The sequence below is a fragment of the Seriola aureovittata genome, chromosome 11 (genome assembly GCF_021018895.1).
Source record: "Seriola aureovittata isolate HTS-2021-v1 ecotype China chromosome 11, ASM2101889v1, whole genome shotgun sequence".
In the NCBI taxonomy this organism is placed as follows: Eukaryota; Metazoa; Chordata; class Actinopteri; order Carangiformes; family Carangidae; genus Seriola; species Seriola aureovittata.
In genome coordinates, this window is record NC_079374.1 from 8,688,676 (window position 1) to 8,703,317 (window position 14,642).

The following is a 14,642-nucleotide window of genomic DNA, read 5'->3' on the forward strand; positions in this document are numbered from 1 at the left end:
CAAGTAAGCTTTGTGATTGCAGCTCATTTAAAAAAAAATGACAGGAGAATTATTGTAAGAGCACTCTCAGTAATTGATATTGAAACAGTGATTTTTGTTGGGATTTATTATGTGAATTTACTCGCTTTTCTGCTGTTTACTTTGATAACAGATTAATGCTAATTTTATATAACGAATAGCTTGTTGAAATCATCTTGTTTCTTGCTATGGAAATATAAAAAACTACAACTATAATCATCTATAATAAATTTTTATATTAAAAATGAATATAATGACCACAACCACCAGCTTGTAGTAATGAACCCACACTCAGAGCTGTCATCTGACTTGGCAGTTCTCCTTAGTTCTACTGAGAAAGATGAGGACATCTTTCATTAATATTTTTGTCATTTTTTTCACTGTACACTTACAGTGGCTTAAGAGCCAGATATTTCCCTTAGGAGTTGATAGAGACCAAATCAGAGGTAAAAGACAGTAATATGACAGAATATTGACCAGAAACACAACTTTGAATCAATGTTAATGTTGGTTTGTTTCTACCCAATTATCCAACTGCTTGCTACAAATTTGCCAGATAAACCTACAAAGGTGATAATACTGTGTTAGTGTTGGTTTTGCTGCCCTCGAGTGGCCAAAAAAGGTTGCACGTTTAAAGTTAATGTAGAAGATCGTCGCTGGCACAAGATGTCGCACTACACCACCAACATCTCAGACCAAAACAAATGCTTCGTCTGCCGTACTTCCGGCCTCCGTTCGGACCACAACTACCTCCTCCCTTCCCCTTCATTCACTCCCTACTCAGACAGCAAGAAGCCCGGTGAAAGTGGCCACTAAACGCACAACAAGAAGCAGACCCGACTAAAGTTACCCCGTGTACACGAGAGCCAACAAAAAACAATCTAGCCACAAACGTTAGCCCACGCTAACACATAGCAACATTTGCCTAGCAACATAATACCGATCACAGCAACTTAGCTAACAGTATCATGCCTGCTGTTTCCCGGTTACTAATGAAAACAGAGATGTAACATTATGTAGCCATCAGTTACCTACAGGTGAAGAAGAAAAGCCAGTTCTGAGTCACGCTGGAGCTCTTTGGCAGCACATAGGGATCTCCATCTTGGTAAAGCCAGACCAGCAAGATCGGACTGGGAGAGAAATTCAACCTTTGACCGCTGGTTCTGTTCACACGACTGACTAAGCTGGTAAAGACACTGATGGAGGCGGTAAAAAGTTAAAAAACTTATGGATGTTTTTAGGTCCACCAGCTGACCGGGGTTTTAGCCAGTAGTCCCAATGGCCAGTCCGCCTGTGCTCTGGTTTTATCTTTTACTCTGTCAGAGACCTTTTTAGACAACGGGTTCTTCAGTGTAGGAAGTTCTGGCAGGTCACTTTCACCTGAACACTGCCTACTGCTAGGTGCCATCTTGCGTGTGGGCGGGGGACATGCAGGGGCGCATGTTTGGAAAGGTGGGGAGGGCCAACAGTTTAACAGGATGGACTCACATGCACTAACGTTCTCACGCTGCCAAACCGGATACCAAAACAAAAAACAGAGAAGCTAAGATTATGACACATACAGAGGTACTGTGACTTCAATCTCTGCTCAGGATGCAATTACTCCACTATATCTTTGCATACAATAGAAAATAGTTGTTTGCAGCAATATCATTACCGTCGTCTACAGAACCTTTTGCAATGTGCACATTAGTTGTAGCCACAAGTGATTATGCAGCATAGTGGAGTGACATGTGAAAAAAACAAAAAAACAGAAGTGTTGTCTCATGACTTCCCTTAAGCCTCTGGCAGTTGAACAAGCTGTACTTTCGGTTTAACCCTCAAAATAAAAAATAGGTTTGATGAAGAAGCTAAACCGTGGCCAGAATTACAATATATAGGATTTTAATACAAAATAATATAGAATGTTCATCATGCAGTGAGGTCCAAAAGTCTGAGAGGTCTCATCGAAGTGGTGGGAAAAGTGGTGTAAAAGACCCTTATCACCTACATCATTCCTGCTGTTAAACCATTACCACTTCAGAGTATGTGTAAGCCTTGAATTGGCATGTTGCCCTCCACAGGGATCAACATTATGTCATATGCTTGCATTAAAATAAAATGAAAAAATTAGTTTAAACTTAGTTCAGTCTTGTATTGTATCAACAGGGTATTATAGTTCATACAATCTTGGGTAAATCAATCTACCTTTCTTTTGGCCCCTCTCATGCCAACCTGGTCCGAGACCTTTCTGCGCTGCCTTGTTGACATTACAGAAGCACTGTGCTGAGACATTTCCATTCAAGAAACTTGTTGACATAGTTATCAGACATCAAAGAGCCTTGTGTCATTTTGAAAAGGCCTTACACGAGTAATGGAGATGTTAAAGGGCGTGTTGGCCCCAAATATCACAAAAGGATGAGAGGATATGAACACGCTTTGACTGAAAGACTGAAAGCAGAGCGAGAGAGCATGATTAAAAAAAAACTAAAAAAACACTGAGATACATTCTCTAGAGAGAGAGAGAGAAAGAGAGAGAGAGAGAGAGAGGGAAGCGCTCGGCTCCATTTCCGCCTAAGAAGCGCAGAGTTAAAAGGTGGCCCCTGTACAAATGAAACTCAATTTCACGCCACATTATCCCTCCCTGTTCTCTTTCCTGGCTTTCATTTTCATTAAGACCAGAGACAATCATAAATTAATAATTACTGCCGAATGTCTAAGCGCAGGCCGCAGTCCTATAGCCCTCCCCTCGCCTCTGTGGTCTTCCATGTTCACGCTTGCAAAATGTTAATTTAGGTAATGTGGCCTGGCCCTTGTCAGATAAAACTGTTTTGTAGTTTCGCTAATACATAATGGTCTATCTGATTAGGTGACATTAGTCCTATCTTTCAGACAATCAGCCTGCACCTTCCTAATGTCTCTCCACAGACTCAGGGCACCACTGAGTTATCAAGAGACATGCAAAATTACTGCTTTCACTAAATGGCCATCTCCTGGTCGCGATGATGAGCAAAGAATTAGCTTGGTCGGGGTTAACACTGCAGTTCACACTACGCTGAAATATAAATACAACTTCATTTCTCTCTTGCGAAACTTTTTTTTATTTTTATCCTTAACGTGTTAAAAGAAATCTGTCAGCAGTGTGTGAGGATAAACACTTTTCTTTAGCTGGTCAAGCAAGCACAAAACAACAACAAATTGTGCAATGTGACATCAGGCAAGCAGTGACAGAAGAGACAGGATCATGCGGAATAATCACGTCTGGATGATGTCTTCATGAGCACATCTCCGCGTCAAGCCGAGTAAATAAAGCACACAGCTCACACGGCTTTCAATGCTTTGAATATGCAATCAGCACTGCGCTTTCCACACTACAGTGAAGTGAAATGCAACAACACAGCTATAATGCACATTTGGTATTTAAAGTCTTTGTGCCTTATGGTCATATTTGTACTGAATTGAATTTATTACAAAATGTGCAGTGATATGAAACATGTAGCTGCAGGGCCTCTTCTCTCAGATGCCAGTGCAGAAAAAGGCATCAGATAGAGAAATAAACAGAATATCTGAGTAATAGCAGTGAACAGCTCATGTCTCACAAGCTCATTGGAGGCAAGTGGAGTGAATCTTTCACTGCAGTAAGAAAAAGGAGGAACGATTGAGTCATTAGATGGATAAAGTGGACGTGATGTCACAGTTTCTTTCACTTCAGAGTGAGCTTAAGTTTCGAGAGGAGCTGCGACAGTCTGAACTCAACGAGAAGCATGGTTTCATGATTGATTGCCCATTGTGTGTCATATTGTTCTTTCAAGGTTGATTGAAACTTTAACCTCATTTTTAATAAAAAGAAGAAATGCTTGAAATATTTCAGGCCTTGAATTTTTACAATGCAGCATTGAATTATGCAGCAATCAGTCAATTATTCATCTCTGTGGCTGTGTTATGGCCATGCTTTAAAAAGCATGCAAAAAGGGAATGGGCCAAGCATGCTGTGTCAACACATTTCACTCAGAATTGCTTACTGAAGAAATTCTTCTCTCAATGTCGATTTCGTGTTTTTTTCTTTCTTTTATGTATTTGAAGAGCTTGTACCTGTTACAGTTATTCTGAAATGATACCTGTGCATAACCACTGTGTCATTAGAGCCAAATAAATAATGTCACTGAAGAACAGTCGGTGCAAATAATCAGGAGGAAATCTGTATGAAGTGCCACAATAACAGACAATGTCTCATTTGAAATAAACTATTTGAAAAACACACCATTTTCAACTCCCTCAAGGCCCCAGTGTTATTTGAAGTTAATATTATGATGCATGACCCCGCAGCATGTACAGCTGGTTAAGTTGTAAGTGTTGTTTATTTTATGGTGAGATATTATGAATTAGCGTCATACACGTGAAAGTACACATGAAATAATTTATTTACAGTGAGCTTGGTCACACCCTCATTTAAACATTTTTTTCTAGGAATAGCCGATGCAGTTAAAAAAAAAAAAACACTCACATGCAAGTCAAAGGGTTCTCACACACACTCGCATCCACACTCTTTGAAAAGAAAGGAAAAACTTACACAAGATATTCGCATCATTTGATTACGCATAGTTTTTTTTTTTTTTACTGCAATATAAAGGGAAGAACAATATGTTCATTTATTTTCTACAGCACAGAAACCTGCAATGTTTTTTTAGGCCATACATAATACATAGAAATGAGTTAAAAGACTGAGGGCTGATTGTAACGGTCTCAGAAACCAATACGCTGAAAACACAACAGTGATTTGCAAAGAAAGCAGCTGCCCCCCCCCCCCCCCCCCCCCCAAAAAAAAAAAACAAAAAAAAAAACCAAAAACAAAAACAATTGGCTACATTTCTTTCAGATCATCTTGAACTGTTATGTTGGGCTGTCTCAGTGGGTGACAATCTCCATGTTTATGTGTTAAATCAGTGTCATGTGGCGACGTCGGGCAACATAGTTAACTCACAGTTTATCATCAACATGTTAACTTTATTTGAATTTGAAATACAATGAAGAGATGATTCGAGAAGCTATATAAGTTATCAGTGACAACAGACCTAGACACGCCATTGAGAACAAAAAGAACAAACACATTGTGAACATGGGACACTCCCCCTCCTCCCCCCTCCTCCTCCTCCTCTCTCCTCCTGACTGTAACACATAAGGTCTAAACCGTTTTCAGTTAAAAGGACTGACATCAGCTGATGTCTAGAGAATATACACAGGTGTTTCAGCACCGAAATTCAGAAGTCTTTAGGGAAAGTAACAGGAAAATTATAAATTATGAGTTTTTTTTTTCTCATTAGGATATCATGAAACACTCTTTAAAAAAAGAAGAAGAGTGTGTTTGTGGAGTTTCAACAGGGATTTGAGCAATGTAATTAAATGGCATTCAGATCCGAAAACATTGTGTCATGACTGATTGTTTCTCAAGCTGACACGTGATCATATTTAGTCTGGATATTTTTTTTTTTTTTTTTTTTAAAAAAGGTATCGAGAGGTGCTGATTTTTGTGTGTCTCATGACAAATGTACAGTAAATTCCAAGAAATATTACCTCTGTTACAAAGATTACAGTACTATAGACAGCAAAAGTCTTCATTTTTGAAAGTGAAATGTTTGATAATTATGTTTTCAAAATCATCTGGGCTTGAGTGAGTCAACCCTAGTATTTGTTCAGCACAATATAGGATTTATTAAATATCATAATTCCAGGACAAACATTTACATGCCTGCATGCTTTCTCACCAAAATGGCAGCTATAGGAAAGAATGATGGCTCAGAAATAGAACAAAACAAAACTGTAGGTTTATATAAATGGTGGTATTGTTTGCCTAATAGCTCTACTGCATACACAATACCTCTTAACGTTATATACACATACCTTATCAATCCACTCGGGTTCGATAGAGTGAGTTTTCCTATCATTTATCATCAGATCTTGTATATACAACAATGGTAAAAAGGAAACTTGATTGTATTGTCATCTAATTTAGAAAACATTAAAATCAAACATCAGTCTTCTCTTTTGATGAACACATGGATAGATTCACATTTTTTTCTTCTTCACAAGGTTCATCTCCACGTGTCATTTTTAGCTTCTCAAAATTCAATTTGAAATACAAAACAAAACTTCAGTCGAATTTCTTTTTCGAAGCTTTCTCGCTGGCTGAGATACAGTATAAAAATCTTCAGTGCTGTGAATTTATGAGTTATTACCAACAGTGTACCATGGGTACATTTTTACTGTGCTCAATATATATGTTTATCCTTCACATTGGCCAACCCGTTAATGTGAAAACCTGCTTTATCAAACTATTTCATGTTGGCCTCTGTGATGAAAAAAGACTTCTTATTCTACATTCAGACACAACCTCCTCCAGCATTTGGGTGAACACAGCATTTCCATTGAACTCCTACAAGCAGCTTGACTTCTTCCACTACTAAATCAGCCTGGATAAGGGCTCTTGAGAATCTTCATGGGTTTTCTTTTCTTTCTTTCTTTCTCTCTTTCTTTTTTTTTTCTTTTCCTTTTTTTTCTGAAATTTTTATTTCCTCCAGCTCCTCTCGGCCTTATCAGTACATCACTGTGGTTTTCAGGAACAGTCTTCCATCTGCAACAGAGGACACACAGGAGCCAAGGATTAGCCAACAGCTAACATCCTGCTGACGCAAATGTACTATTCAGGATGTGAGTGTTGATGAAACGTTAACTTTGAAATGTTGCCCTCTAGTCTTTCAATTTCAGCAGCGTTATTATGGATTCATAAACTGATTTAAGGATAAGATAAAGTTAGCAACCATGACAAATATGATTAAATATCACGTACAGTAAAATACTTTCTTAGTAGCAACACAAATAAGAAATAATCATGTAGGAACTATGTCATTTAATAAGTTAATTCAAAGTAGTTTCAGCATTGTATTTAAGATCATACAGTACATCAGTCAGGACATACAAATATAATTACACTGTTACATGTATATTTTATTACCAACAAAGCACACACTGTAAAAGCAGCTATGATAACCACACTCAAAGCATCAGATCTGTGTGCTGCATGTGTTTGAGACATCTCTACTGATACGCTTGTTTGAACATATTACTGCACTGATGATGTAAAGCGTTCTCAAAGTGACATTTCCTGCATGGAAATAGTGTTTATTGAAAACAGCAGACATTCCTCTCCTGCGTTATCTCCAGACACCTCCAACCTAACGAGCTTTGTCCATTTCCAGCGAACACTCTTGTCTGAGTGTTCGCCTGAGCGAGCAGTGCTGCACCGACGCTGAGCTGGTAAAAGCATCTGTTAGGCACAGCTCAGGAGCATGTTTGACGTTTATTACCTCCACATTTCCTCTGCCGGAGAACGCTACGGTAATGCCTTTAAGAAGCACACCTCTCTGTGGCAGCGCGCCTAAATAATTCAATGTTAAAGAGAAACGCACACAAAGACATTTAGCAGCACAAGTTGTCAGACATGACACAAGCCGCGCAGGACATCAGAGAAGACGCTCGCGTCCTATTCTTCAGAGACATGGAGAATACACCTGTTACAGTCTGAGAGTATCACTGCTCTGTAACACACTGAAGCATCAGGTTATTTCTTATAATTAAAAAGACATTTTATTCCCTGATTTCCTCTACGTTTCAACTTGTTTTTGCTCCACTTATAATCGGTACTCATTACATTATCAATATTTTATCAATCAGTCCTTTTCTCTCTGTGTTTTTTTGTATAGTGCAGAGAGTGCGGAGACAACAAAGGCTTGTTGTGTGTGTGTGTGTGTGTGTACAATATGTGTGTGTGTTGGGGAGGAGGGGTAGGGGTGTACAAACACACAGGCTAATTACCCAGCACTGCCGTAGGTCTCAAAGGCATTGCACTCTGGCTGCCTCTATTCAAGCAACAACTACTGAGTTCTGTGTAAAAGTCATTACAGCATGAATGCAGTGCTATAAGAGAAGAGAAAGCAAGGGGGGTGGGGGGGTGGGGGAATTGGGGTGGGGGGGTGGGGGGGTGGGGCTGGGGGTGGGGGGTGCTGGCTGGAGAGAGCTAAGAGTGCGGGCCGGGATACACAACTTGATACACATGTGCATGCCTTTCATAACAAGAGCAGATGAAACATCACACACCCGCCTCACACCCTGCCTGCCCTGCTTCACAGTTGGAGCAGTTTATAGTTGTGTTAATGAAAACGAAGACGATCTGGTTATTTGACGGATGGCAACACTTAATGCGTTGTCAAGAGGATGTTAGATATTGCAGCGTTTTACTTGATACAATTATCATGAAAGATAGGGAATAAGTGAGCATAGGCTTGATGAGCAGATCTCGCTGCTTCAAATCCATTTTCAGACAAGTGCAAATGTTGAAACATCTGCTTCATATACGCCAATAGAAAAACTGGTGACGTCTTGACACACGGTTTTATGAAAGACTGTCTCATTAAAATATGTTAAAACTTTAGTATTTTTATATTCAAATCAAGATGAAAAGTTCATTAAAGAGAATAAATATTTCATTAGATGCTAAATAAAACAAAGGGAATTTTTGGCTTCTCTCAGCATAAAATTCCTTTGAAAGATTAATTAATACATGTAAATTATGCAAATTATGCCCATGCAAATATTTTATGAAGACAATTAAGGGATCCATTAATTACAGTCTTTTTTGCTTCAGTGACATTCATTCATTTAATTTTAATTTCACTTTAACTGTTTTGATGTTTAATCTTGCAACAAAGAACTTTATCTCTGTGCACAGGGTCGTGTAAACTTGCCGAACACATCGAGTGGGAAGCGGCAGGGAACCAGAGAAGATACTGGGGGAAGATATTCGCATGTGCACCGTTGCCAGGCAGTACTGGCGAGGTACAGTCCCAGTAGCTTGCCTGCCTGTGAAAAGAGCCACGTTCCCTCTTGGACCTGATTCAAAACACTGTAAAAGCAATTAATAAACACAGACTGTGTTAATATCGCAGAATTAGAGAAGTGTGACAAAAGACAAATAGAAATAATTAGTTCTCTAAAATTATGCCCTCATTATTTTTTTTTCCCCCTCTCTCTCTCTCTCTCTCTCTCCACTCGCCTCCCTGAGTTTGGAGTTGAGAAAATACCCACACATTTCTCTCGGCTTTCATGCGAGTGATAGGCTTGTTTTTTCCCCTTCTGCTTGTGTAATTTATCAACATCATTTTTTGCCATTTGAGGTTAATTATACAGCTAGGCTTGCAGAGTAGAGCAGAGGAGACATGGGTGGCAGACAAATGCTTCTCTAATTGAACAAAAACACAAAGTGCAGCCTGTTATTCAGTTTCCTCCTTCATTCTGCTCTTCAAGGCAACGATCAGAGTGATTGAGAGACCTTAAAAATGATTCCAAGCAGGGATCAGATTAAAAATAAAAAAAAATAAAAAATCTAATTCTGCTTCATTTCAACCTAAACTATACATTAACGCCGGCCAGTGGCTGCTGTTATTGTAAGTTTAAAGCTTTAACACATTTAATTTGATACAAATACACTACAAAGAGCCAGCTCTTCATATAAGTGTAAAATGTTAGAAATTAAAGTGGCTAAATATACTAATCTGGTATGAAATAGGGGGCTATAATTATGCCGTATCTGGAAGTTATCTTTGTATTTAAATGATGACATATGGATTTCCTTTTTTTGGACATCAAACTGTTTCAGATCCCCGCAGTGACTGAATGACATTTAATTAAGGAGGAGTCATCATTTCACTTAGTACATTTTCTTTCTTTTTTGCCCTTTTACAAAATATCAGTTCAAGTAGACTAATCAAACATTAAAGAATTAAAAGGGACCTAACTTATTCTTGCATACAAAGATGAATATTTTCCACTTTTCACAGCAAATTACATGGAGCATTTTCCCAGATAAATTGGGACCTCTCCCACTGATAAGGGCGGTTCTGAGCAGATGCAGCTGAGGCGTATTAAAGGAAGACGTTCGAGTAATAATGAGGATATTCAACCTCTGCAAGGTGTCTTGTATCTGGGTAAACACAGATAGCAGACAGTCTACAGAGGTTATCACGAGAGCGCCCTTCCCCAAACACATACTGCACCCCCAAGGCTAACAAACAAACAAACCATTAAAAATGTACAAGGCTTATTCATAAAATGGATTGATTTGCCGCGTTTATTACTATCAAAGGGGGGATTCCACTGCTTTTTGTGGTTTTATGACTCATTAATGCTTCCTGAGCTGTAAACAAACCACTTCTTTTATTCTTTCTCTCCATCCTTATAGCTTAGTTGTTGCACTGTTTTACTTACTGCATTGTTTTTTGTTTTTTTGTTTTTTTCTAAAAATGATCTGTTTCCTAAAGGGATCACAGCCACTAAAAGTCAAGTAAAAGAACAATATTATTTCAACAGAAAACCAATGATCTTGACCCAGTGCTGTGGCCCAGATGGTGAGTTGTATGCCTGAACAGCAGGCACAGAAACACTAATGTTCATAAACTGGAGCTGTGTGTGTGAGTGTGTGAGTGTGAGGGAGAGCGAGAAGAGGAGGGAGGGGGTGTGTGGGGGGGGGGGGGGGGGGGGATGTGGGGGGGTGTGTGGGGGGGGGGGGGCAGAGAGAAAGAGAGCAAGAGTGAGAGCCAGAGAAAGAGAGAGAGATTTATTGTCTCATCTGAGCCCCTGTACCTTGTATTGTCCTTTCAGCATCTGTTCTTCCACTGCTGCGGTCACTCTCCATCTCAGGGGTCAGAGAGTCTGAGAGAAGAGAGGGATCACCGCCGTTAAACATCCCTGACATCCACCTATCACAATGCCAGTTTCACAGCATCGTTCATTCAAAACAAGAGGCTTAGCCTTCAAGCTACGTCTCCTCTGCATGTGTGTGTTGGAGGAATTGTGCGATTATAATCAGTGGTGAATAACAAGATACTCAAATCCTTTGTGTTACACTTTGGAATAATTGTCCATTAAAAGTGTCACCTTGCATTCAATTGTTTGCTTAAATAAAAGTACAAATGTGTAGTAGTATGTATAAATGGTAGCAAAAGGTGTTACAGGTAAAATTGAACAAGTATTAAATATTCATAGTATTTTGATTTTGTACTGGCCTAATGATTCCATACTGCACTGTAAACTGCTTGTGGCAGACCTAACCAGTGAACTAATGATGAAACATCACTACAGTAAATGTAGGAGATGTTCCTGTAGTTTTAGATTTTATGTTTAGAAAATGATCTGCACAACCAACTACCATGTTAGAATGACATTTTCTTTGAAGTCAGCACATCTGGCTGGTTTGAAATAGAACAGTGGCAGTTATGGGCTCGTCTTGTTTTCTATGGAAATCCTCAACTTCGCAAACAAGTAACTTGAGCTGTCAGATTAAAGTAAGGAACAATAACTGTATTTAGTTTCAGTACTTGCTACTTATTTGTTTTGTACCTCTACCTGCAATTTAAAGTTCTTGTAAATATGTATTACATTGAATACTCTCTGCACATGACACCGTGATGTTTTGCAAAGAACACTGAACACTCAGCACTTAAGAGCTGAAACAATTAATCGATTTGTAGATTAGAAGGAAAGTTAATTACTTGGCAAGTATTTTTGATAACTAGCTAATTGTTTCCATGCAAACATGCCAATCATCTTGTGGTTCCTTCTTCCCAACTGTTTTACATCATTTTAACTGAAGCTTTGGACTGTTCTGTTTTTTTTGTTTTTTTTTACTAGTTTTAGACATGGCACAGACTAAACGATTAAAACAATCAACATCATAATCGGCAGATGAACTGATATGAATATAAAATTATTGTTAGTTGCAGCCTTTGAGCACAGGGTGAGAAAATTCATAGGACATAATGAGAACAGACAGCAAATGTGTATTTCAGCAGTGGGAAAGTTCAAATGAGATATGCATCATTTGACCAAAACACTGTTGTACTTGTTGCTGCTATTAATGCAATTAATAATATGGTTAAAGCTGTTTTATTAGCACTGTTTATAAAATAATTATTGAGGGGAGAGTCTCAATATTTCCTTCAGGTAACATTTACCTCCTGAAAAATCTTTGACCCATTTGCTTTTGTTCTCCTCATTTTGTCCCACTAAAACTCACCATGTGGCTGAAAGACCTGGAAAGGAAATGTAATAGTGTCTCACTGTGGAGCGCCTGACCGTTGAGTGAACGCATGCTGTCAGAGGGCGAGGGCTGCTTCAGAGTCTGCTCGGCCTGCTCTCTCCTCTTGGATTCGTACTCCAGAGCTTCTTGGAGTTTCCTCTTGGCCTTCTTCTCCTTCTTGAGACGCTTCTGAATGATTGCTAAGATGGGGAAAGATCACAGTTAACAATACATGAGCTCTGGGGCAAATTAGAGGAGACTTACTCTGACTACAATCTGATTATTGTAGAAATCACATTCTGGCAGCAAAAGACGATAATCACCTCATTTAAAAAAAAAAAAAAGCATACTGTTACAAACCAATTAAACTTAAATATTTTATAATACGTAAAGATCTTCCCTATAAAAGAAAATCTTACTGTGGTTTAGCAAACTGCTAGGGGGAATTAAAACAAATTGAAAAATTTATTGGGATATTTTTCATGAATTTCTCTCATTAAACATAAACGGCACAGTTAGCATATGAAGCTGATGCATTTAACATGAGATGGAGACTGAATTTCTCTAAGTTAATGTGTATTTCCAATTATGATAACTGACTATTAGCAAGAGAGCTGGGACTAAGCAGATTACTGTATGTGTAAGCAAGGAAATACACAGCGACTTATGTCAGTGTTTCAATAAGAAACATTAAACATGCAGAAACATGCAGAACTGTGTATGTTCATATCATGTTCAAATACACACATTTAAAACATGCCCCCCCCCACCGCCTCACTCACACGCGCACGCACACACACACACACCACACACACACACACACACACACACACACACACACACACACACACACACACACACACACACACACACACACACACACACACACACACACACACACACGGCTGACAGAGAGGATTCAGTGCCAGGTAGTCATCAGGCAGTACCTCTGTTCTTCTGCTCCATGGCGAGCTGCTTCTCCAGAGTCTCCCTGAGCTCCCTCTCTCTGAACAGCTCCATCTTCAGCTCCGTCTTCTCCAGCTGCACCTGCTTCTCCTGAGCCCGTGCGTTGTCAATTGCCACTTTGAGCAGGCCCTGCACACACACACACACACATACATACACACACATGAGTATATACACCAAGAGATATACAGAAAATGGGGGAGCAGAGAAAGAGAGAGTGATGCGGGCTATTTAAGAGCTTCAAGAAGAAGTGACGGCAAACCACACTGAAAGTATGTCACAGCAGTTCTTTGTACTGCCCACAGTAGTGAAGCAGAACAGGAGGCCAAAAGCTGACTGCTGCTATATAGTTCTTTTCAGGCGCGCTACCACCTTTGCTGGTCCTTTTATCTGTGAAGATGTCATTATCTGTCAGCTGCTCCACAGCTCGCACAAGATCCAGTAACATGAATTGATCAACAGAGTGTTAGTAATAATCTTCTTTTTTTTTTTTAAATAATGAATGATAATGATAGCTAATAAAGTGAGAGAGCTGGATATGTCTGACCCCTTTTGGTCAAAGCTGTGTAATACAAGTGGAGACAGACTGAACATGCTGGGGCTGTGGGAACCAAACCTAAAATAAGTTTGCTTGATTGGGAAAATTCAAGAAAGAAACAGGAAACACTTCAGCGCCTTCAAATTAAAAGTTGAGATGAAGTAGTAGAAGTTTTACATGGGCGAGATCAGCTTCTTCACGCTCCCTTTTTGTTGTATTTTTTTCATACTGCTCTCTGTCAACTCCACAGCTGACAACTGTAACTCGATTGGTATAAAAACACAATATCAGTCTCCGTGGCACATTTTCAAGCTCCTCGCAGCGCACAGCAGGAATGAATAATATGAATGACAAGTATCTCATCATGTATCAATTACATTAATGCCATTCCAAATACACTCCTGACAGCCCTAAACTGAGAGATACAGCATTCTCATGTGTGAGCTGTACAGTACTGTGGCCATTTTCATCACAATTATTCCCCATCCACACGCAATTATATCAAATGCACTGGGCTATATCTTACTAATTGTTGATTCTTCTGACCCCAATTTATTCTAAGTTGCTTTATCTTAATTTTCTGCTTGGTTTCATTTTGTTGATTTGTATATAAATATTCAACACGAAGATCATTATCAAAAATGACTTAGTGGAGTGGTGGGAGCCTGCGACGGGTTTACTTGTGGCTTTCTAATTACCACGCGGAGCCAAAGGAGAAGCAGGACTCTGATGCCAACGGTACAAGTGCAATGAGAAGGGCAGCAGTGTACACACATCATTACACTCAGACAGAAGGCGAATACATTCATCTTTCTGACTGAGGGTGTTTGAGCTGAAGACTTAATGGCAGGCCGAGTAGATGGGTATTGTTAAGGTATGCAGATTTACAAACTGAGTGTATCTGTTTAGTATCTTGGGAGGAGGATGTGGATGATGGTTACTTTTCTAGTGTTCAGAGCTCTGGTAAAAATAGCATTGAAGAAAATCAATAAATGAAGAATAAATTCATATATA

At 39.3% G+C, this 14,642-nt stretch overlaps 1 protein-coding gene across 3 annotated transcripts in view; it reads right to left on the minus strand.

Moving 5' to 3' along the window:
* Positions 1 to 4,400: 4,400 nt before the first annotated feature.
* dachd (dachshund d) overlaps positions 4,401 to 14,642 on the minus strand; it is a 93,238-nt gene continuing 82,996 nt past the window's right edge. For 2 of the 3 annotated variants that reach the window (XM_056389201.1, XM_056389200.1), the window contains exons 8-11: positions 13,072 to 13,219; positions 12,166 to 12,324; positions 10,690 to 10,758; positions 4,401 to 6,625 (exon numbers count right to left, since the gene is read on the minus strand). In XM_056389201.1, coding sequence (XP_056245176.1) covers positions 6,588 to 6,625; positions 10,690 to 10,758; positions 12,166 to 12,324; positions 13,072 to 13,219 — 414 coding nt within the window. In that variant the 3' untranslated portion in view covers positions 4,401 to 6,587. The remainder of the gene's footprint in view (positions 6,626 to 10,689; positions 10,759 to 12,165; positions 12,325 to 13,071; positions 13,220 to 14,642) is intronic. The other variant, XM_056389202.1, reaches the window with a different exon arrangement.